Source organism: Pteropus alecto, unplaced genomic scaffold (assembly GCF_000325575.1).
Source record: "Pteropus alecto unplaced genomic scaffold, ASM32557v1 scaffold161, whole genome shotgun sequence".
NCBI classification, from domain to species: domain Eukaryota; kingdom Metazoa; phylum Chordata; class Mammalia; order Chiroptera; family Pteropodidae; genus Pteropus; species Pteropus alecto.
This window is the reverse complement of record NW_006432943.1, coordinates 5,198,099-5,219,671: the sequence shown is the minus strand read 5'-3', so window position 1 is coordinate 5,219,671 and position 21,573 is coordinate 5,198,099. Positions and strand designations below refer to the sequence as shown.

Genomic DNA, 21,573 nt, shown 5'->3' with positions numbered 1-21,573 from the left:
TAAGACAGTGCATTTTGAGAGAGGGAGAAAAGAGGCCAATTTAATTATAAGTCTGGGCCAGAAATGGCACCATGTTGTTTCTCTGTATTTTATTCTTTGAAGTAATCTGATTCAAGGAGGTAGAGAAAAAAAGACTATTCGTCTTGCTGGGAGGGATGATATGGGCACAGTGCAAAAGAGCATGTAGGATGGGAGATATTATTGCTGCCATTTTGGGAAACAATCTAGCACAATGTCCAGTAAATCTTTCTTTTTTTTCCAATTTATTTATTTTAATTAGTTTCAAGTATACAGTACATTGGTTAGACATCTATGTAGTTGATAAAACAATCCTCCCAGTTGCTCCTCCCTTCCTTGACCCTCCACCTAGCCATCGTATTAATGCTAACTGCGTTCTCTATGCCATGCTTCCCTGTGACCATCCATCAGCTACTAATTTGTACTTCTTTAACCCTTTACTCCATTCTCCCAGCCCCCCCAAACCGTCTCCTCTCTGTCTGTCACCAGATTATCCACTATATTTGTGTCTGTTTTTGATTAGTTCTTTTTATTCCTTAGATTCCATACGTAAGTGAAATCATATAGTGTTTATCTTTCTTTGTCTGACTTAAATACCTTCGATCTAGGTCCATCGAAGCAATATCTTTTTCCATCCCCTTTCTTTTAGTCTGTGTGTGTCTTTTAATCTGAAGAGAGTCTCTTATAGGCAGCAAATGTAGGGGTCTTGTTTTCTTATCCTTTCAGCCTCTTTATCTTTTGGTTGAAGCACTTAATTCTTTTCTATTTAAGGTACTTATGGACAGGAATGTAGTTGTTACCATTCTTTATTCCTGTTTTTGATACATGTTTTTAATTCTTAAGGAAGTCCCTCCAACATTTTCTATAATACTGGCTTGGTGGTGATAAATTCCTTTAGCTTATTTTTGTCTGGGAAGCTCTTTATCTGTCCTTCGACTCTAAATGATAGCTTTGCTGGGGAGAGCCTGGGTCTTCATCCTGTTGAATATTTTTTTTGCCAGGCCCTTCTGTCCTGCATAGTTTCTTTTGTGAAATCAGCTGCCCGTCTTATGGATGTTCCCTTATAAATAATTATTTGTTTTTCTCTTGCTGATTTTAACATTCTTTCTTTGTATTTAACCTTTGGCATTTTAATTATGATGTGTCTTGGTGTAAGCCTCTTTGGATGTCTAGTTTTAGGGAGTCTCTGGGCTTCCTGGGGTTTTATGTCCATTTCCTTCACCAGGTTAGGGAAGTTTTCCATCATTATTTCTTTAAACAGCTGTTCAACATCTTGATTTTCTTCATGTACGCCAATCAGATCGATATTTGGACCCTTAATAGTGTCCCATATGCTTCTTAAATTATTTTTATAGTCTTGGCATCTTATCGCTTGCCATTCTGATTGAGTGTCCTTGGCTTTCCTATCCTCTAGATAGGGCATTTGATCCTTTTCTTTATTCACTTTGTTTATTCCTTTTTAAATTCCATTTAATATACTTCTCATCTCAGATAACGTGTTCTTCATTTCAGACTAGTTCCCTTTATATAATTTCCATTTCCATTTTTATGTTTTTTTATCTCTTTGTTGAAGTTCTCAACTGAATTTATCTACACTTCCCAAAAGTTCATTGAGCATCAATCCCACAGGTACTGTGCTTATAACCAGTGTTTTGAACTCTGCATCTGTTAGATTACTTGACTCCATTATATTTGGATCTCTATTCTGTTTTCTCATATGGTTCCTGCTTCTTTGTCTTCTCATTTTGGCTGCCTTTCTGTGTCTGCAAAGCTCCTAAGTCTGCTGGTCTGTTAGTGTGGCTTTGTGAAGTAGGTGTCCAGTGGCACAGTCTTGAGAGGGATTCAGCTGCAGGCCCAATTTAGCCCAAGCCTCTACCCCTCCGGGGCCACCTGTTAAGATTCAGCAAGCAATCCCACAGGTTCTGTGCTTATAGTTGCCTCAAAAGGTCACAGCAGAAACCGAGGCCAGATGCCTCCACCAATGTGAGTCTCAGCAAGGAGCACCTGACTCGCTGAGGATATACCTGGATGTGGCTTGGGTGGGGCCACGAGTTGAGGTAGGCAGGGTTTCAGGGAATCCTCTGGGCAGAGAGACCTCTGTTATCTAGTTTAATGATGTCACGGCTATGGTTGTCCTGTGTCCTGTGCACTGGTAGTGGGGAGGGCTCAACAGGGAACAATGGATACCACCAGCACTTCTGTACCAAGCAAGTCTCCCTTTGGCTCTCATTTCGGCAATGTCTCCCTGTAGATCTCTGGTGTCCCCTGTGTGCAGCTGAACGGGCACTGGTGCTCAGAGTGAGCAGGTTTGTCACTGTGAAAATCCGCTCGTGGACGGGGCCCCTTTAACAGGCATTTTCTGCTGCTGCAGCCTCTGTCTCACTCAGCAGCTCGAGACCAGGCAGACCTGCGTCCTTGCCCTGTCCTACCTTCTGCCGTTGCAGGGTGATTTCTTGGATTTCTCCCTGGTTATATGGCTTGTTCATCTAGATCCTGGGCAATTTTTCCTTCCTGCTGCTCCTTGTTTCCGTCACAACTTTGATTTGCTTGCCAGAGGAATGAACAGAGCCTCTATCATCTATGCCATTTTTTTTTTTTTCCCTTTTAAATCTTTTAAAAAGAAGTGGTCTAGGTGAACAGTTTCCTATTAGCCTATGTGGGATGTCCACTTATCTCGCTGATCTGAGCATAAGGAGGGACAGGGGAAGATAAAAGAGACTCAAAATTTAAATGTTTAAGTATATAACTCATAATTTTACTATACTTGTTATCTTGGTTTTCTCTGTTTTGATTTTCTACCAAATGATGGTAATTATAATCATAATGAAAACAAAAAGTGTTTTGTTTACCAAGCACCTATTATATTCCAGGCAATGTGTTAAGGGCCTCCTTGTGTGAATTATCTTAACGTCCACAGCAATCCTACTGATTATATACTGTTGTTATTAATGCTGTTTTTTCATTCTGGGTTTATTCTGGGCTGCCAAGAATTGCTAAAAGGCAGCAGACATTTTTATCAATGTTGCATTTGTTTAATGTGTTTACTTATTTTTTTTTACTTAGATGTGACATCAATCAGAGTGAGTTCATCTTGTATATAGTTCTATCTTTTGCAGAGGTAATAAGAAAAAATTTGAATTCTCATTATTAAAGGAAGAAAGCTAACAGAACATAGGAACAGTTAGAAAGAAGAAATACATTTGTTAAGTGAAGAATAAATGAAAAGGATCATAGATGTGAATAAGCTATGCACGATGCTTTAGGAGGAATAGAAGATAAAAAGGAGAAAAAAAAATTACGCAGAATAAAGAGTTTAAAAGGACTTGAATGTAATAGAATATAAAGACTATATAAAAAGATAAAGAGCATGGATAAATACACAATACTAGTCCCTAGAGAAGAAAAACCAAAGCAACAAAATAAAATTAAAACTAAGCATTACACTTTAAGGAAACTCTGAAATAAAAAACTTGAAATTACACATTAGAAGGGCATACTGCCTTTCCTGGGGCGGGGGTGAGGTGGGGAAACAGAATAAACAACAAGACACGGTCTAGAAAAATGAATTTTCAGAAAAAAAGAAAAAAATCCTCTGGGAACATAGGCAAAAAGACTGACTTATAAGGAAAAGAAATTAGATTGCCATAAGATTTTTCAGTGTTTTGTGCCAGCAAGTAATGGCATAATGAGACTCAAAGAAAAACAATATTAACCAAGGATTTTACATCCAGCCAAACTAAACTTTGTGAATAAACACTCAAACACATGGGCATGCAAAAACTCAGGGAATATTGTTTCCATGAGACTTCCTGAGGAATTAACTAGAGAATACAATTCAGACCACTAAAATGACCAGGGAGACATAAACTAAAGGATTCGTGGTGAACACTAAATATGTATTTATCTGTAAAACTAAGACTAAAAAAAATGGGATATGAGGGAGACAGTATGGTATAAAATTGTTATATGCACTGATAATACAGATATAGTAACTATCAAAAATAAGGAAATGTGTACAAAAATAGAATAAGTTCACTGAGAGTAAAAGACATGTTGTTTCAAGTTTGATGTTTAGGGATAGGAAAGATTGGCAGAAAAAATACTGCTACTTAATTTCAATATTTTTCACAGTATGAACAATAAACAGCTAAAAGGGAGAGGACAAGAGTGTCATATAAAGGTATCCATACAAAAGTAATCATTTGATCAAAATACAAGCCTTTCTTAATGCCAGAAAATATATAAAAAGATATAACAAAATAGCTAAGATGCAACTTCACAGTGAAAAACTATGTGTGCGTGTGCGTGTAAGGTGAAATATGAATCAATATGACATAATAAATATAAAGCAATATGACAAAAACTTAAGTCCAAATTTATCAATCACACCAATCTATGTAAATGAACTTAATTCAATCATAAGAACAAATGCTCCATATTTCATATAAACACACATCTAAATTAAAGAAATACAGAAATATAAAAATAAATAAAGAACGAACACAAGTATTCTAAACACACACAAAAGAGTAGGAGTTACAATTCTGATATCAAACAAATTAGTATTCAAATAAAAAAACATTAATAGACAATAAAGGACAAATTATAATTCTTAAAGCTGTAATTCATAATTGTAAAAATAAGAGTTATTAGTAATTACCTAATTACCCAATAACATAATTTTCTAAACCAGAAGACAGAGGAAATGATAAATAGAAGAACACACTAATTATAGGAGACTTTAACACATTTCTTTCAATCCAAAACAGAGCAATAGGGTAAATATTTACTAAAGAGGTAAAATACAATATAATTAATAAGATTGATTTTTATAAATACATATAAACTCTAAACTCTGATAACAAAGACTTTACCTTTTCAAGTCCACATAGAACATTCTACAAATTGGACTACCTCTTGCCCAGACAAGTACACCAAAAACAAACAAACAAACAAACAAACAAAAAACCCTTGATAAATTTCATCCCTACAATTACTACACTGCAAAGGACATTAGCAGACCACAATTCAATAAAATGACATTAATAACAACAATAAAAAGTCTTTTGAAATGAGACTTAAAAAACCATGTTATTAAATAACTAGTCAAAAGAGAAACAGAAAGTGAAATAGATTTTCTTAAAAATAAATATAGCAAAAATAAAATTGTTATATGTACTGATAATACAATTTTTAAGAATCTATAAGATACTTAAATATCTATATTTATAAAAATGAAACAATAAAAACGAATGAATTAAACACCTAATTCAAAAGATAGAAAAAAGACTACAAAGTACCCCCCAAAAGAAAAAGTAAGACATTAATTTAAGAATCCAAAATAAGTGAGAAAAATGTAGAATTAGTAATTCAAATGCCAGTTCCTTGAAGAAAAAAATTAACAAAATACTCAAATCACTAGCTAACTCAAGACAAAAGAGAAATACTACAAATATGTAAAATGAGAAATGACTAGGGTGGTGTAACCATTAAAATAGAAGATATTTTCAAAAATCAATAGACTACACAACACAATGAAAAAAAATTTGTAAACAAGAGATGAAATAGATAAATTTTCCAGAAAACACAACTATCCAAAACTGGCCACAGTAGAGATTAACTGTCTAAACAGATTAATTATTATAGACAAAAATAGAATAGGCAGTGCACAGTATGATAGTTTTTATGTGTTAAATTTGGTGATCAGACTCATGAAACGTGGTTTTAATTTAATACTACATTTAATTAGCTTAATAGAAAATTTAAGACTGGAGATAAAGCAAGTGGAACACCTTGCTCTTTGTGAAAAGCCTAATAATAATTCAAGTACACAGCATCTGCAGAAGCTGGGGTACATGTGCCTTTTCATGACACAGAGAAACTCCAACTCTAGTTTTGTGCCAGTATTTTACACCATTCTAGGTAAGGCCTACATTTCAATTTAAAGTTCCCTAAACCCACAAAGTGCAGTCCCACAAAGCAGAGAGAGCAGCCACAAAATTCAATATCTAGCTATGTTCTGCAGTTCCAAAGAAAACAGTGCTGTACAGATAGATTAGAGGTTGTTCTCTGAGGCTGGAATATCCAGGATGGCTTCTTCAGTTACATGTCTTCTCATCTAGGATGGCTGAAGTAACTGGGGGCTGGCCAAACATCTATCTACTCTCCATGTAGCTTGGACTTTCATATAACATGATGGATTTAGAATAGTCGGACTTCTTCCATGGTGGATGGCTTCTCCAAAGTGCAAAAGTGTAAGGTTTCAGGCCTTTTTAATGTCGCTCAGTGTCACTTCTGCCATATTATATAGGTCAAAGAGAAGAGAATTAGATTCTACCTCTAAATAGGAGAGCACAAAGCTCACGTTACAAAATACTATGGGAGATGAGAGATATTGTTGCAGTCATCTTTAGGAATTCAAGCTATGGCATTTAGATATTTAACGTAATCCTGGTAAATAATGATCAGTTTTTGAGATTTTTTGAAACTAGAAAATTTAATTATAAAATTTATTTGGATCAAAACAAGCAAGAATATCCACCACCACCACCACCACCCTTTCCCCCCCTCCCCCTTGCAAAAAAAAAAAAAAAAAACTATAAAGGAATAACAACGAGAAGAACTAATATTAAAAATTCAATTTCTATAATTAAGATAGTATGGTACTGATGCATGAACAGACAAAGCAGGGGGACAAAATAGAAAACAGAAATAGACTCAAGTGTATATGGAAATTCACTGTAAAGAATTATAAAGAAATCACCTCAAATCAGTATAAAAAACAAAGATGGATTTTAAAATAATTGCTGTTGAGATAACTGAATAGCAAAATGGAAAAAGTTAAAATTGGATCCATTTATCACACAGTATATCAGGGTTAATTCCAAGGAATCAGAGATATAAATGCTAGGACAAATAAAAACCACTCAAGTTCTAGAAGAAAATGTGCATTAATTTCTGTATAATTTGTGATACAAAATTTATAGTCAGTAAGGGAAAGATGAACCATAAGCAAAGTAGAATGAAAAATGAAAAACATTTGCAACTTGTATCAATTCTCTATATCAGAAAAGAGCTAAAATTTTTCATATTTAAAGAAAAAATAGAAAAGAAAGAGGTGAATAATACTATTTTTAAAAAGTGAGGTATCAATATACAGTTCACAGAAAAAGGAATGCAAATTGTCTAAAATATGAAAATGTGTTCATTTTATTTATAAGATAAATACAAAAAGTATAGTGAGTTACAATTTCTCACCTATTAGATTAGCAGAAATCTAAAAGCTTTGCAAAATACTTCATTGATAAGGCTGTGTAGAAATTGGCATCCTTATAAACTGTGGGAAGGACTGCAAAATGGCCCAGCCCATTGAAGGGGAATTTGGTATTTTTAACAAAATTAAATATTCCTGCACACTTCGACCAGGAATTCTATGTATAGGAATTTATCCCCAAAATATACTGTTAAAAATATGAAATGACCTATGCACAAAGGCATATACTAAAGCAAATTTGTCATAGCAAATAACAGAGAACAACCCAAATGAATATCGATAGCTAAGTGACTAAATTATGGTATATTTCTACAGTAGAGTACTGTGCAACTAAAACAGTGAAAATGTCTCTTACTACTAAGGCATAACTCTGAATATGATACTAAATAAAAAAGCATTGTTGAGATAAATGTGTACAGGACGCTGCTATTTATATAAACAAATACATAGTAGCTAGCTATATGATAGATATGCTTATATTAAAAATAATAACAGTTTAAAAGGCAATATAAAGCTAATCATTTTTTTAAAGATAATTGTCTATGTAGAAGGAAGGGAGTAGATTAGGGTAGAGCGAACTGGGAAGATGCAAGCTATATTTCTTTAAATCTCTAAATTGTATATTTTATAGATGGGATTCTATAATTTATATAATTAAAAAGGTAAAAATTTGAATATCTTAAAAATTGAAATAAAATTGACAGATGAAACTAGTTATGTATCTAGCTGATGTCAAATCTATAAAGAAAGGACTTTTCCAAGTATAGTGACTTTAAAACACAGTAATCTGCTCATACCTTCCTAGTGGAATGTACCCTAAGGAAAAAAAATCTTACAGTGTTTTCAATAAGTAAATTGTCAATAATAATTATGGTAATTTTATTTTGAGACTATATTTGTGATAAAGAAAGTGAGTTATTATATTGGTGTTTTTGAACCTCAGGATTTTTGTTTTGAAAATAGGGAGGTTATGATTGTCACGAGCATGAATCTCATACAGGGAATGTAATTAAGTGAGAGCCCCAACAGATTCTCTTTGAAACCTATTGTCGTTTGCACCCAGGCCACCCTTCCAGTGGACCGCTTTCCTCCAATAACTAAGTGTGGGAAGGATATTAAGGAGGACCCATTTCTAGGAGCCAAAAGTCTTCTTTGGCAGATTTTGGTCCAAGGAGCTTCTTAATATTCTTCAGGTATCTTTCTCCCGAAAGTCTCACACCCATACTCTTCTTCCATGCAGCCCCTCCACGCATTTGTGTACTCTTATGCTTGGAGCACTAATGAGCCCACCATTCCTAATGTAAGACAGTCCCCACTGCCTTGTACCATTGTTGAGAGAAGCAGTATGAGCTGCTTCTGCTCTGACTGCTTTTCTTCAGTAAGGAGTTTCCCCCTGGAATCCCATCATACCAAATTCTCTTCCCTCTTATATAGAATCTTTCAAAAATTATGAACTAGAGACCCACACACACATAGAGACTAAGTGTATATATAGCATAAATATGTTGAGCCTCAAGAGCTTCAGCTTTCTAAAATCTAATCAACCTCAGTATTCTGTGGAACAGTAAAGCTGAGTCCCACAGAGAGAAGATTTTGGAGGCACGCACATCAAACCAGGGGTCACTTTCTTTGCTTTTTATTTTCCCATTGGCTTGCACTGAATAAATATAATGAGAAGATCAGGAAATATATTTCAAATCAGATAAAAGATTTAGCTGCCTCCCAGAAGAGAGTAAAAGTAAAGTTATATTTTAATGTGTTTTCAGAATAAAATCAAAGACATGCAGAGACTAAGAACATTTATTTCCTTTTTAAGCAACCTTTCGTTCCCCCTCAAAGTGTGAGAACATGTTAACCTACCATATTTAAGAATCAACTAGAGAAATATGCCAAATTTACAAAAACAAATTAGGAATTCAGAGTTACTTTCTCACACAGAAGCCAACTCATTGTGTCCCCTCAAAGAAAAGCACAAGTTTTCATCCAGAGGGAGTAGAGTTTGATTGATGTAAGATGCTGCAGTTTTTTAGGACTCCCACTTGGGTTTCCCTCAAAATGGAAAAAGATAAGAAACAGCTGTCTAGTGTGCATGTTAGCACTTACCGTCTTTCTTCTGTGTGCTTCTGACAGTTGAAGTTATTTTCTCAGAGATGCTGATAGCTTTACTGAACATTTGATAATTTAAAAACTCTTTCACATAGAAGGGGTGGGGAATGTGGTGCCATTTATCTTCTCAATGGAAATTTGATTCTCATTCCTTCTCACCAATAAATGAATCTCATTTCTCAAGTAGTCTTCTCCTTTTCTAAGAGTTATTAGAATATAAATTGATGATCTCCTGGAAATTCCATAGAAATCACAGTATGTAGTGTAAAAGTTCCTAAACCATAAATCTCTCTAAATGTAATCCTGACTGATCTGACTCCTAAGGAACACTATTTCAATCTTATTTAAAAGAAAAAAAGAAAGAAAGTCAGAAAGGCCACCAAGAATAGCTTACAAGAAAAGATAGGAAACTCAAAAACCACACATTGGATTTAGCTCTACTATTTTTTCCTCTTAGATCTTTAAAAAATAATCCTTCAGATATTAAAAGTAGATTCTCCTATTGAATTTATGCTCGAGGAAAAGGACTTTAAATTGTTCCCTGGTTGCTTTTTCCCTTCTCTACAATTTCTGGAACACATATAGCTTTTGGATGACTTACAATTTAGACATAAAAAGTATATACATATGAAACATAAAAATAATCAGGATACAAACACTGAGTTGCTTAATATTAAAAAGTACTGAAATACAACCTGTTGGAAATAACGTGATGGAACAAAAGGAACTTTCATGCTCTGGCAGTAGGGATGTAAATTAGTTCAACCATTTTAGAAACAAGTTGGCATTATTTTGTAAAGTTGAAGTTAACAAATATAACACAGCTAGTCCATTGCTAGCTACAGATCTTAGAGAGATATATGCTGAGGATACATGTACTGGAAATCCTAGCAGCCTGTTTATTATAGACCCAAAGGAGAAACAACTCTGAGATTTATATAATGGCAAGGATAAATAAATAGTTGTTATTCATATAGGAGAATACAATGAAAATGAGGTACAGCCATGTGCATCAATATGTATGGAACATAAAAAATATTAATGAAAGAAACAATATGTTAATAATATATACTTTATGATTCCATTTAGAGAAAGTTCAAAAACAGGCAGGTTAAACTGTATTGTTCAAGGGTATATACTTAAATGATAAAAGGAAGGATGACCATGAAAGTTGAAGTGTGAGATAAGGAAAAATCATGTGAGTGAATATTATAAAAGTGAGAAGATGAAGGGAAGATAGAGTTGTGAACAGGAAGGAGTGTAGTCATTGTTCTATTTTTTGACCTAGGTGATGAGTTACAGGGGCTGGTTTTGTAATAATTTCTTAACTTTGTATTTAAGTATTCTGCTGTTTTACGTATGTTTGTGATATTTCATACATATAAAAGTTAAACTAATCTTATAATGAGTATATTATTTTCATATAAATTCATATTTAAGATAAGGAATAGGGACATTTTCTCCATGCTGTTTGAGGCAAATCCCCATGGTCTATGTCATTTGGGTCTTTTTGTGGTTATCTGGCTTGAAATAGTATGCAACTTGCTAAAGAGAACTGGAGAGGAACAAATAGCTGATTTCAGTAACTTAATCTAGCTATCTCAAAAGGTGGAAACTTACTAACTTATTCCACATGATAAAAGAAAACATGAAATAGTTCTAAGTTGTACAAATGAGGTTATAAGGCAAGCAGGACAGAATATGGCAAGAAAATCTAATGTGGGAGTTGATTATTGAAGAGAGAAAGCATGCTATGGACAGAAGAATTGTGCCCCCACCCCCAATTCATATGTCGAAACCCTAACCCCCAGTGGTAATTAGGTTTAGATGAACTTATGATGGTGGGGCTCTCATGATAGGATTAGTGCCATATGAGAAGAGACACCAGAGAACCTGCTCTTGCTCTCTTTCTGCTATGTGAGGATACAGTGAGAAGGCAGCCATCTGCCAGCCTGGAAGAGAGCTTGTACCAGAAACTGACCATGCTGGTACCTTGACTTTGGGCTTATAGTCTCCAGAACTGTGAGAAAAATGTTTGTTGTATAAGCCATACAGTCTGTAGTATTTTGTTATGGTAGCCCAAGCTGACTAATACAGAGCAAATATCCAATAACACATTGAGAAAAGGAATGTGAAGGTTTACCAGTATTAGAGATATTTATAAACATTTTATTTGGCAAAGAGTAGTATATTTTCCTCCTAATTATGTAAAGGACAAAACAAAAAGTTATTGTGTTGTCCTGGAGAAAACACAAGATCATCTATCTCTGACAAAGCAAAAGGTGCCCTAAATCAAAGTAGTATAAAAAATATATCTTCCATACTTAATACTCAAATAATTGTCTAAAAATCCACACATTGTTTTAAATAAGATCATATTTTTATGTCAAATCTACAAAAAACTTTTCTACTTTAGCCTCTAAAAAATCAAATTTATGTTATTTGAGACCATACAAATACAAATACATACAAATAATTTTGTCAGTAAACTTATTAGAGGAAATATAGCTATTTGTGAAAACTGCTTTTTCATAGATGTGTACTTGTATCATAAGATGATATTCCAAGAGTTTTTATAATAAATTTTAACTCATCTTAGTTTTCACTTTACTCTCCACTAAATTTTTCCAAACTGAGTATACAAAAACATCATTTTAAGGTAACTGATGCACAGAGAGTTTGAATTATTTTTTCAAACAAGTGCTAATGAGTTGAATATAAATTCTAGAAATATGAAATGTAGGCTACGTCAGAGTTCACTGGCTTTGAAAGAAATCAACATTACCTCTGAACAGAACGATGGGTCAAATTCCAGTCCAGACTGGCCTGATGATTATGGCTGATTAGCTTCTACAGAGGTCTCAAGGCCTGACTCCCAGGGCCACTTCCAGAGGAAGGTGGCACACCTCATCCCACACCCACTCCATCAACAGGTTTCTTCTCCTCAGTGAATTACCATTGTTCTCCTGGTATGAAAGTATTACGATATAAATATAATGTTTTCATATGTAGTGAAGCTTTACTCTAGTAAAATAAAGCCTTGGGAACAATGATATCTAGATTAAAAACTGAATTCCAGTTGATTATAATCGTTTATTTCTAAAATAGAAATAAACATATCCTCTTTAAATGCTTAATTTGAGGATAATTGAAATTGTTTACCTAGCATAGAGACCCATATGAAGACTAAAATAGATAAAAAGTATTACTATTAAAGTAGTATAATTTCCAATTTGATTTAGTGATTATTCAGAAAAATGCTTATTAGAACACATCTCAATGATTAATCAAACCTTGCATATCAGAACTCTCCCAATTATGCATTTAAAATTCTGAGATGATTGATAGTATAAATATTTACTGGAAGACTTTATAATCTTTAAAATAAGTGAACTCTTAAGAAAATAACTTTTGAAAATAAATTTCTATTTTAACAGTTTTACAATTTTTTTCTTCTTTTGTTTATTCTTTCTCTTTGAGTGTTAATCTGATCATGTGAATATATGTGATACACAAACAACATAATTAAATCATAAAATCAGTAGCCTAATTGTTGAGGATTAAGAATATATTGAAAGTCATTCACGTAGGGTTATATAAATACGTTTCGCTAATGATTTAACAAGGTTGGTAAAAACTCATCCATATAACTTATACCCCATTTTGAAAGTGTGGTTCAGTGTAAACAAAAAAGCTGAAGTATTTGCCTTTATAAAACTTATAACCTTAAGATTTTGTAACAGACCTACTTCACTTCTTGAGGAAGTAACTTTTTTGTAATATTTATTTAAGCAAGGTTTTTCAGGTCACTGACTGTTAAATAAATCTAGTTAAGTAAAAGTAATGCATGTTAAAGATTTAAGAATTCCTTACCACACACTCCATATTAACTTTCTTTTCTAATATTTCCCCTTGCTGAGAAGTTTCAAGTTCTCAGATTTAGTATGGTATAATAATTGATTATTTATATAACTTTTTAACTCTGCTGCAAATAGCTTGGAGGGGTTATAGACTTTATCCTCTTTGTTCTCAATTTATATAACAAAAATACTTTTATCTTCTTCATAGATATTATAGGAAATTATGTAATTTCCATTATCTCATGCTTCCATTTAAAATACTTAACTTTCTTAATGTTTGAAAAGTAATTCATTTTAATTACAGAAGTAGTATAGAATCCTTACAATATTCCAGATAAGGTCAAAGTCCACTTTGATTACCAAGCCAATACCACCACAATATATTTTTCGATAGAGTGAGCAGATTTCACTTGGTGAATGTATCTGTTTAGATTAGGTTTAATTAAAAATAATAAAAAACTGAAACATGACAATGGCTGAAACAAAATGTAAACTCTTTTCAGTCTTCTAGAAATGTATGTGGCGTCAACCAAGACTGGGTTGGTGCTCCGAGGTGTCAGGGACCCTGCTCCTTTCTCTTGTTCCCACATAATAGTGGCCTCCAATTTAAGTCATGGTGGCAGCTGGAGGAACAGTCATTTATATTGCTTTCCAACTACAGGAAAAAGCATACCCTCCCTCCTTTAAGTGCACTTCTTAGAAGTGGTACACAAATTCCACTTGGATCCCGTTGTGAGAAAGTTAGTCATGTAGACATAAATAGCTGCAAGAGAGGCCAGGAAATGTAGGAAATAGAATTCTTTATTTCAGGAAGCTATATGCCCAGGTTAAAACTGAGACTTTCATTTTCAGAAATGTCTGAAGAAAAAAGAACTGTGTCTGTCATAGTCTAGGGGCAGCAAGAATTCTGCTATTACTCCCTTTTCCTGTCTGGCCTAGATATCTCCTAAAAACCTCAGCCAGCAGTGAGAGCCAAGCCTGGTAGAATTGTAGGAGTTCCTTCCCTATTAATGAATGGCACCTAAAAATCTATTCTTTTGACTTTTTATGTCTGATATCCCTGGGGATAATTTTGATCTTTCTTGGCACTCTCATAAACTCTTCCCAGGAACAATAACAACAATGCAATAAAACAGTAAGTTATAAATTATGTAAGAAAATGAACAACTCACCAAATGTTACTATATGTGTTTTTTTGTTTGTTTGTTTGTTTTTTATGGATACACAAATATATATGTACACTATAGAAAATACCCTTGAAGGATGCCTGCAAAACTGAACATTGTGGTTACTTTTAGTGTTTTGGGGTTGTGGTTGGTGATCAAATTGAACTTTAACTTACCTGTAATGTTCTAAAGATTTACAACAAAACAAGATGTGTTTGGGGAGGTGGGAGAGTGAAGAGAGTGAAGAGTAAGTAGACTTACTATATGGAAACTTTTAGGAACTCTGGGGTATCTTAACTGCGTAGCCAATTTATCAATTATAGATTTTGTTTGTGAGCAATAGAAGCCAATTCTAATGAACTGAGTCAAAAAGGGATTTATTGGAAAAACACTGATTATCATGGATTGTAAGAAAAAGTTGAATGATGAAGCTATGTAGTAGGAATTAAGGACAGTCATTATAACTCCAGCTGCTTTTCATCCTTTGTCTCTCTGTTTATGCTGTATATTCTCATCAGGCGGAGTGCCATTAGTCAAGCTCAAGGCATATTCATTAGCTGAGGTTTGGGGGTAAGAGTTGTGAGTAAGCAGATACTTTGCTTGACTGTTCTACTGAGCTACAGAAAGTGAGAGGGACCATTGCCCAAATAAAAATAAGGATTTTGTTATCAATAAAAGGAGAAGCGTGTTGGAGAGGCAAAAGCAACAAGTGTCTCCCACTATCACAGAAGACCAAAGTGTATTTCATTCCTTCAGCCATAATTTTTAGAATGTTCTGTGAGTCTCAGGACGAAGGTTGTGTTTTGGGACTAAGATTGGTTCTCTTAATTTTCACAAAGGTGTTTATCTGGTTATATTGCAGTGAACCACATTATTTAACAAGTTTTCTGTACTTTTAAATTTCACTCAGAAATAGTTTTCCTTATTGCTCTTGTTTGCTGAGCTATCTGCTCTCAACATTTGTTTGGTTATGCTGTAGGAAGCAAGGGATAAATGGGCTACTGTTCACAAATATTTGCTACTCTTCCCTGGTGTATGGCACTTGCTTTGGGCAATAAAATGTGAATAGAAGTGACATGTGTCTTACATGCAGATGCTCTAGGAGCCATTTTCTCTTTTCTCTCGGCACGATAACCAAAGATATTTCAGATAAAGGCTGTTTCATCAGCCTCCCAGTTCATTCTTCCAAGGTGAAGAGCCACAGTAACCTGCTATTGATGCATAGTATTATTTCAAAATAATCCTTTGTAATTGTAAATCACTGAGATTTGTTACTATAGCATAACCTAATGAGTTCTGACTGATACACTTGTAAAATAAATTTTCTGTTCAGACTTCATAGAATTTCTAACTGATTCTGTTTTTAAATACAGAACATAAGCAGGAAATTAGGTAGAAACTGATCAAGTGATGTAGAGGTTGTCCTGTGAGCAATGGAGAAACAATACATGTTTCTTTGCACAAGGAACCAACAAGTATTTTAGAGATTTACTATCAGAGCAGTGCATACATATATTGCAATATGGAAGACTCACTTTTGGTCAGAACAATGGATTGAAAAATTTCTTAAATATCTGATTCTCTCCATTAGTACTAATTAGTGATTATTTTTTATGTATATTTAGCTGTTTGGATTATTATTTGGTATTGCTACTACGAGCCGAGACACATTAAGCTAGATAAGCAAAAGCTGACAAGTTATTATCAATTTAACACGTTGCATTTCTAGATCAACAAAATAGTAGGTTACATATTGTACATGTCTGTATTGATTTAATGAAACCTAGTAGTAATTTTTCTTTAACTCTTCACAAAAAGAAATAACCAGGTTCATTTTACCTCTTAAATGTTTTTAAGATCTATCTCTTATCCTTACCACCAGTGCTTTAAATCAGGTCTTCATCATCTCTTATTAAAGCTTTGTAATAGCTCCCTAATTAGTCCCTACAGCATTGCTCTCCTCCAGGCCGTGTTTCTCACAGCTGCTAAATATTCTTTCTAAAACACAAGCTTGGCAATTTTATTTCCTTGCATAAGGCTCTTGTGGTTCAATGTCTTCTGGAGGAAAAGGTTCAGTCTCCTTCATGTAGCATATAAGAACTTCCTGGAAAGGCAACATGGCCTGCTGGTTATGAGAATGAGTTCTAGAACTAGACTGCTTGGGTTTGAATATAGGTTTTTTGCTACTACTAGCTGTATGGCCTTAACTAAATATTTACAACAGTGTGTCTGTAAAAATGTTAGCTAATATTATATGGTTTCTCCCTTACTTCATCTAGTTTTTGACTGCTTTGCAATTACTTAAGAGTGCTCTGCCCTTTTACATCTCTATTCTTCTGTTTCTTTGTAGTTACTGATAATTTCTCTCTCTCTTTCATCCCCTGTCCCAAACTGGCCAATGCTCTCTCATCTTTTAACATTTAGTTCAATGAATGCTTTAAAGCTTAAAATTAAATGACTTCTCCTTGAATAGATAGTGCATTTTTCTTAATCACTCTTCTGATATCCATGCATATTTCTATTACAATTATCACATGGTATGACATTATAATGTTGACACGTCGCTTCACCTCTATGAGACCACAGGCAATTTGAGAGCAGAGATTACGTATCTTTGTACTTGGTACAGTTCCTGGTACATTGTAGGCAAATAATAGAAATGTTTGTTGAAGATATAGGAAATTGCCATATGAAGAAAGGACTGTTACTTCCCAAATCACTCTGGAATTCACTCTTCATTATGTGGTTCAATGCTGCATGATCAAGATCTTCTTGATAAATTTTCTTTAAATTTTACTTCCAGATAAATTTATTTTTCTTTTGAATTCTTTTTCTCTTTTGAATTCTTACTGCTTCCTTTTAATCTGACAGAGATAATTCAACCTAGTTTGCTTTGTTTCCTTAATTATCTCCACTTACAGAGCTAAAATTAATGCTCTATTCTAGCAACTGAATTGGTATAGGTATCTAGTATTTTAATTTTATATATTAAATAAGTAAATTATATTTAAATTATAGGAAATTAAAATTTATTGTAGGTACTGAAGGGTATAAATATATTGAATTTTCATGGCATGATAAAAAGAATAAAATGGGCGTGTAAATGAAATTAACTGTATCTGACATGAGTATTGATATGAGCACATATTTATAGACTCAATTCCAATTAACTGTATGAAATTAAATTGAAGAGTCTAGTATATTATAATAATTTGGTATGATTTATAATGATTGTGTACAATGTATATATGATTTTAGTGTTATAAGAAAATTATCATTGGAATAAAGAAGCATAATTGTTGACTTCAGAGTGTTTTAAATAATATATTGTAACTGAAACCTGCTATTTATAGGACATTAACAAGTGCTGGTAAAGACCTGCAAGATAACTTTCTGAAGGCTCTGGCAGTGAGAGAAGAGGACAATCGCAATGGAAAAGTGAGCGTGAGTACATTTCATTCAACACCTAAAAATACATACACTAAAGACACAGTTAGTATATAATATATAGTTAGTTGATAATATAACTCTTAATATCTTCCCCTAAAAGTAATTCTCGAGGGATATAATATGGTTCTTTATTATTTATGTGTTATAGGAATATATGTTAAAAATTTTTATTAGAATTTACATCTGTATAAGTAGCCAAATGGTGGGAAAAAAAACCCCAAATAGGATTCTATCCATCTATTGCAGGAAAAGGCTTGTGCTTGACAGTCTGGTTGTCATCTCCAACTCTGTACTATTCCTATGTTGAAATGTCCTGCTTCTTTTTAGCTTGACTTTCTAGTATACTTTTATAAGTTAGGTCATCTACTAGGCCCCAAGTTTTGCTCCCTGCCTACTTGATTTCATGCTACCTGTAGAAGATAGTACTAGAGTCTACCCTGTAGTCCTACCTTGAGAGATGTGATAGAAACTACATAATGAAAGAAATGATTTTGAATCATCCAAGGAGAACATGCTCTTGCTTTATTAAAACATGTGCTAGTTTCAAATATGTCAAGTTGCTAATGTTATTTGGAATATATATTTATTTTTACCCTTTGTTAATATAATATTAGTGATAAGAGTCTTCCCTAAGTCTTAAAATATTCCAAGTCAAGAATATAGTTTCATGCTGAAACTATAATAAGTGCATTTCAGAAAAATAATCATAGTAGTATGGTGAAAAATTTAGAGCAACCGAAAAATATTTGTATAAGGAGATCTATTTTACCAAAGTTTTCTCAATAAAAAGGTTGGAATTTTCCTCACTATCTGGTTCCTTGAAAATTTTAATTTCGGTTTCTGGATAGGTGCTTCGGAGAACATAAGAGTAGAAAATTAAATAGAAAGAGAGATGGTCAGAAGACCAGAATGGCTGAAATATAGTTATCAAAAGGGATTATAAAGACAGATGCAATCAAAGAGGAAGTCAGCAGCCAGCTCATGTAGGTTTTAAGGAATTTTAATTGTATTCTTTAATTTTAATTTCTATATGTATTCTTTATTATTGTAATAGAAAATTAATAGGTGATCTTAAGCAAAGAAATGACCCGATCTTGTTTACACTTTAGAAAGATCGATCTTACTGCTGCTGTGTAGGGTAGGAGATGTGGGAAACAGAGCTCAAGTGGAGACAAGGAGAAGTTACTGAGCCCTTGTAATTAATCTGCAAGAGATGAATTTTAAAACAGCATGGTAGTAGTTGAAATAGAGGGCAGTTACTGAATCGTGTCTGTTTTAGAAGCAGAGCAGACAGGATTCGCTGATGGATTGGATGTGGAATGTTAAAGAGGAAATTAGGGTGGCTTTTAGGTTTTTGGATTGAACAAGTGGGTGGATGATGGTGACACTGTGACAAAGGAACTCTTGAGGAATGCTTATTTCAGGAATCAATAATTACATAATTATGTCATGGCCATATTAATATTGTGATGCTTATTTGATATCCAAGTGGAGAAGTTGATTGGTTTTTTTACATATATTGGTCTGGAGCTTAGGAGATAAGTCTTGGCTAGAATAAAAATCTAAATAGAAAGTTATCAATGTCTAAATTGTATGTAAAGTCATGGATTGGCAAAAGTTTACTAGGCAGAGATTTTAGGTAAAAAGACTGAAGTCCCATGACAGGTCTTTAGGACACTTGCTGTCAGAAGAAATTATATGTGAATCTTATGAGGTCCAAACTCTCCAAGGGAAATGACTATTTCCTAAGCATTAGGATTTCTCTACATAATGTATAAATGCAAAATAAACAGAGACTTTCAACCCAAAGTCACATTTGCTGCTCTTTTTGTTTCCTCTTTTGAGAATACATACTAGAAAAATTATGATGTCGTTTCAGAAATGACATAGTCGACCTGCATGGCCTAATAAGGCTTACAGCACTAACTCCATAGCAGTTGTCCTAGATAGTTTTCTTTAAATGTAGCTAGGAAATTAGAAGATTAGATTTACTTTCCCACACTCACACATTTTTATTTTATTTTTAAGTTTGGTGATCCCAGGTTGCAAATGCTATTTTGTGTAATTGAATCTTTTTCTGAGTGTCTTCCTTCTCTCTCTAGTCAACTAATTGCAAAATTGATTTATTAGTTATTTTCATTTAGGCCTTGAATTTGCTCTGCTTTAGAGTCTGGATCTCTGGCAAACAGCACTCCTCCAACCCCATATTTTCAATGTTCAAGTTATAGGATTGTTTGTTACATGCATTCATATAGTTCCCACAAAGCTATTGCTTGTGTAATCTCAGACTATGCCCTAGGAGGGAATGGGTTTTAGGAACATTTTCTAAGTTTATATAACTGCTACTCAAAGAATAAAAATTCTTGAAAATGTACTTCCTTAAAACTTTCAGTGGTTCAATGAGTCAAGTGCTGTTGACATAGATATTGTTTGGATAAATTATTTTTTTAAAGCTTGTACCAATTCAGAGGCAACCCAATTTAATTCAAGAATCAGTATTATTTCATGAATGCCTCTGAATTTCATATATAATATATACTATATATATGTATGTATGATATATATAGTGCCCATGTATGTATAACACACACATGTCACACATACACAGGCACTATATATAAACAAACACATTTTTTTTATATCTTTTCCAAAGTACTCTTTTAAATTACTATGATGTTCCATGCATTTATTTTAAACAAAATATTGAGCCCTATGTGCAGTGCATGTACAAAAATGTTTAAAAGGATTAATTGTGCAGTGCTTCAAATGACAAGCTCAATGAATATGTTTCCCTAATAATATAACTACTTAATTTTATTTTAAATATGAGCCATTCATGTAAACATTTCTACCTCATGCACCATGTTTTCCAGATTTAAGAATTCTTTAAAGACTAAAATACTTAACCATTATTTCTCATTAGTAACTAGATTTATTGTTTCCTGAGAAAGTGTAGTTTTCGATTGTTCATGCTATGAAATTTTTAACACTACTGCCACAGCGAGGCATTTATTAAGTGTATGTTTATAATAAGTGCTTGGAAAAGTGCATTAAACAGATCTGGTTCTAGATATCTAGAAACTCACATCGGTGTTGCAAACCATAGTGTTTCAGGAGGATTAAAAAGTTCACAGAGAATTGAACACATTGTTTTATTTTATGAGATGCTTGAATGAAGGTGTATCATTTTGAGAGCTTTTCATGTATATGATAGAGGGTAAGGAAAATTTTAAAGCTCTGTATGTGATGACTGAAGAAATGACTACATAGAAATTAAAGAGGTAAAATTGGTTATTCTGAGAAAATAATTTCTAATTTCTTTCTAAATTACTCTGAGGTATTTACATAGCTGATAAATTTTTTTTCTTTCCTATGTTGATGTCTACGACATAATCATCTTATAGTTTTCTTACTCTCTTCTGACTTTTGATCTCAGTCTCTTTCTTGGGCTGACCACCTAATACCTTTACTTGACCTGCACTGCATCTCTTCCGCTATATACATTTCGCCTTGGTGAATCATCCAGACCAATGAACTCACTGACTATATGCTTCTTGCTGTCAAAACAAAGCTTGGATCTTTGCTGTCCATAAATATATATAAGTAAATTTATTCAATTATTTATTAGATGTCAATAATTGGTTCTGTCCCAAGCATTGTACTAGCTTCTGGAGATACAATGGATAGCAAGTGCTGTATG

At 33.5% G+C, this 21,573-nt stretch overlaps 1 protein-coding gene across 2 annotated transcripts in view; it reads left to right on the top strand.

Moving 5' to 3' along the window:
• The window catches only part of CFAP299 (cilia and flagella associated protein 299), a 503,911-nt gene that overhangs the window by 184,180 nt on the left and 298,158 nt on the right, over positions 1–21,573 (top strand). For both annotated transcript variants that reach the window (XM_006907617.1, XM_006907616.1), the window contains exon 3: positions 17,777–17,867. In XM_006907617.1, the coding sequence (XP_006907679.1) occupies positions 17,777–17,867 (91 nt within the window). The remainder of the gene's footprint in view (positions 1–17,776; positions 17,868–21,573) is intronic.